This window comes from Sinocyclocheilus rhinocerous, unplaced genomic scaffold, assembly GCF_001515625.1.
Source record: "Sinocyclocheilus rhinocerous isolate Xijiao unplaced genomic scaffold, SAMN03320098_v1.1 scaffold568, whole genome shotgun sequence".
NCBI lineage: Eukaryota > Metazoa > Chordata > Actinopteri > Cypriniformes > Cyprinidae > Sinocyclocheilus > Sinocyclocheilus rhinocerous.
In genome coordinates, this window is record NW_015652173.1 from 2,034,191 (window position 1) to 2,038,339 (window position 4,149).

General features: G+C 32.8%; 1 protein-coding gene across 1 annotated transcript in view; it reads right to left on the reverse strand.

Annotated features, from left to right (window-relative positions):
- Positions 1–745: 745 nt before the first annotated feature.
- Positions 746–4,149, reverse strand: part of LOC107714016 (cytoskeleton-associated protein 5-like) — a 30,593-nt gene continuing 27,189 nt past the window's right edge. The window contains exons 42-43 of the mRNA XM_016519705.1: positions 2,778–2,806; positions 746–1,460 (exon numbers count right to left, since the gene is read on the reverse strand). Of these exons, the coding sequence (XP_016375191.1) occupies positions 1,300–1,460; positions 2,778–2,806 (190 nt within the window). The 3' untranslated portion in view covers positions 746–1,299. The remainder of the gene's footprint in view (positions 1,461–2,777; positions 2,807–4,149) is intronic.

A 4,149-nucleotide genomic window follows, 5' to 3' on the forward strand; every position in this document is an offset into this window, starting at 1 on the left:
ATGTATAGTTTAAAATAAATATATATATATATATATATATATATATATATAAAACTTTGCCATTTTTACTATAGATTATAGACTTAAACTTAATAGCAACACTTCCAACACTAATCCCAGTTGGATAATACAAAACAATGCATCAATAACCAACATCTCACTACAGAGTGCAAAATGTTGGGAATAATATTAAAAGAAAAATGGAATTAACAGCCTTTAGTAATGCAAACTTTATTTACATAAAAAGAAAGATCCAGTACTTCATGCCATGCTCCTTAAAAGAAAGGAATCAATTCTTCAAAAGTTATGAGAGCTTCAAAGATGCTTGGAATAGAGAGAAAGAAAAGGCAGAAAGAAAACAGCAAAAATGGCAAACAGTGTTGAACAGATAGAAGTTGAGACCAAGTGAAAGCGACATTAAAATTTCAAACCCCACATTTTTGTAGAGCTGTACAATACACAGTACTATTACTATATGGATCTATGTACATCTATAATGTAGTAGTATTGTGCATTGCACAGACTGACACACTCAGCCCCTTGAAGTAAAAATTCAGAAGAGTATCAATTATATATATATATATAAAACTTTGCCATTTTTACTATAGATTATAGACTTAAACTTAATAGCAACACTTCCAACACTAATCCCAGTTGGATAATACAAAACAATGCATCAATAACCAACATCTCACTACAGAGTGCAAAATGTTGGGAATAATATTAAAAGAAAAATGGAATTAACAGCCTTTAGTAATGCAAACTTTATTTACATAAAAAGAAAGATCCAGTACTTCATGCCATGCTCCTTAAAAGAAAGGAATCAATTCTTCAAAAGTTATGAGAGCTTCAAAGATGCTTGGAATAGAGAGAAAGAAAAGGCAGAAAGAAAACAGCAAAAATGGCAAACAGTGTTGAACAGATAGAAGTTGAGACCAAGTGAAAGCGACATTAAAATTCAGATTTCTCTAAAATGTCTATTAAAAAAAAACAAGCATCAGTTACACATATTACAGCATTCTGCACAGGAAAACTGTACACGGAAAACCCTAAATGACACATAAAAGCCTGGTGTAGTTAGCCACTGTATGTACAAAAACAACTGTGCACAATACTAACATACAGAAAATGTTTACTTAATATTATACAATGTATAGACCGAGTTATTTATTTTTTCATCCTACTTCGCATAACTGTAATCTATGCACGCGTTTACCCTGAAAAACGTTGGGATGGTGGAGTTTGGGAAGCCGGCTGACTAACTAGTGCGTTAGCGTAGAATGAAGGCGAGGCGCTGATCTACTGGCGGTTGCTCTTTATCCTCTCCAGCCTCTTTTTGAGGTCGTCGAGGTTGGAGGCGGGGGAGGAGGAGCGGGTGGGGCTGTGGGAGTGCGTGCGCTCCTGCTGGAAGTGCTCACGGGACTCCTTCAGCTGGGACAGTTTGCTGTGGAGCACACACACTGTAAATAAAATTCCTAAATCTTAGTTGTTAAAGTATTAATACATCAATTATAAATAAGAATAAAACAAACAATTTTTAGATATATTTAGTTATTAAAACTTCCATTATTATTAAAATTAATCCTAAAATTGAAAAAGTATTATCAAATCACTCATTATTAAAACTCAAATTCACTGTAATAGTTATTGATGATAATCTTTAGTTTAACAGACTAAAGCTACGTTTGCACTAGTGCATTTTCGTTAGGGATGCATCGATCCGATATTCAGTATCGGTATCGGCTCCGATACTGGCCTTTTCTGCTCGGTCAGACGAGACCATTCCAAATCCGATATTGTGTGTATACTATTCTGTGTTGTTAAGCCCCACAAAAAGGCACAAAAACATTATAAAGCACCATAACGGAGATATAAAACTGCTCAATAAAATAATCGCACATATATAATACACTACGCATCAATATCTCTTCCCTTTTTTATGCGGAGCACTGCGTCTCTGTGTTGCTTCAAGCACATCTTTCTGCGCACGGGATGTGCATGAGCGTTGTGCCGCTTTGTATAGGAGCCATACCCTTTCGTATTTTACTTTTGCTCAATGAAAGATTTTTAATAGTCTTTTTTGTTCTGTTCTATCATATGTTGCTGCCTTCATTACTGTGCTATGCATTTAAAAGAAGTGTCTTTTAATTTTATAGTATATTTGATATATATTTAAGCTACTTGTTTTTCATGAATGTATTTTACAACAATACAAAGAGCAATGTGTAACATTTTACCAGATTTAGTCCTACACTTATTAACTTTTATTTGTTCCCCACTAAATAATGTTTCACTAAATGTTTAGTTTGTTTTTATAAAATTGTGCACCCATGATTTTTCTAGAATAACTTTTGCTGTTGAATTATCCTCTAACCTAGTTTATAATAGTATTTTTTTTTGTCATAGATTATGATTATAAATATATTTTTTGATTTGTTATTTTTCATTAAAATAAAAGTTGTCTATATTTAGCAGATTGTGTTTAACACACACAAGAGTGATGATCACAGAAGTATAGAAATTCTACATAAAAAAAATTTAAAAAAATGTGCGCGCTGGTATCGGATCGGAATCTGCCGATACTTAATTTTTGGTCACAGAAGTATAGAAATTCTACATAAAAAAAATTTAAAAAAATGTGCGCGCTGGTATCGGATCGGAATCTGCCGATACTTAATTTTTGGTATCGGATCAGTTCTGAAAAAAATTGTATCGTTGCATCCCTAATTTTTGTTTTAAAATGCATAACTTTTGCTACAGTTACACGTGTCGTTTACAGTACTCCGGCATTTTCAACCCTCGAAAACTGAGATTGAGAACACTGCAGACCCCATTTTAGTTTGAAAACTCGGGGGTTGCGTTTCAGTGTAAACGGACCAAAACAGACACTTTTGAAAGCGATGGCGTGGCTGCCAACATTCACTCTGCGTATCCTTGACAACCGTGTAAACAATAGCATCATGCTCACTGTTGTACCCATATGTATCCACCTTTTTCTTGCCGTAAAAATGGGCGCAGCCATTTGTAAATTCTATGGCTCTGGCTTCCGGTCTCATCCGCATCCAGCTATTTTTAGCTGTACAAAACAGTTCGTTTTGCTGCTTGATATTGAAAATTGTTGTCTTACCATATTATTTTAATTAAACACACTGGTTTGTAGTGCAAACAGTTTTACCGTTTACTGCATGTTATTCTTCTCGTTATTTCCCTATAGCGGCTAATGACCCGGAAGTGTCGCCCACAGGCTTACTTGCGCGTTGAAGAAAAAGGTGGATAGGTAGATTCCCCATTCGACCACTTCAAGCATGTAGACGCGTCAGCCATCTAAATAATAGGGAATCTACCTATACATATCTATGGTTGTACCTGCATGAATGGTCGTGACATGCGTTTTCGGTTGTGTAGTGTGGACGGAGATAGTTTCTGAAACGTAGTGAAAACGCCAGTGTAGACGAGGATCGATTTCATTTTAAAATGCAGTTTTAAAACGAAAACACACTAGTGTAAATGGGGCCTAATATTGATCCTAAATACAGAATATTTACTATTGATTATTTGATGTATTACAAGTACATTTTAGGATTTATATATTAATTTATTAACTGAATATTTATAATAAATAACAAGTAAATAAAAACAGCTTTGCTGATTTCTGATATATTAATAAAACGTTAAAGTACCATTGTTAATACAAGAAAAAGTTAAACAAATGTAATAAAATCCTAAAATTTAGTTGTTAAAGTTAATATATAAAATATCAATTAAAAAAAAACTTGATTTACTGTTAGTTATTATAACTATAAATTCTAAAATATTAAAAAATGTTAATACATCAAATATCAATAATTTATATCAACAATTTTTTGATTTACAGTTGTTAAATTAGTAATTGAAACTTATTAAAATCCTAAAATTGTTATTAAAAGGTATTAGTAAATCATTATTGATAACACACACACAAAAAAAATGTTATTTGGAAAGTAAAAAAAAAAAAAAAGGATCATAAAAAGCTGGGCGTCAAACACGCAACACTGGCTACGTTTACATGCACAATTTTTGGTTCAATCTGAAACTGAAAGCTAAAAAACTAGATGACAAGCACATAATTTCAAACGTAAAGTAAAAAAAAAAAAAATAAATGTTTAACCC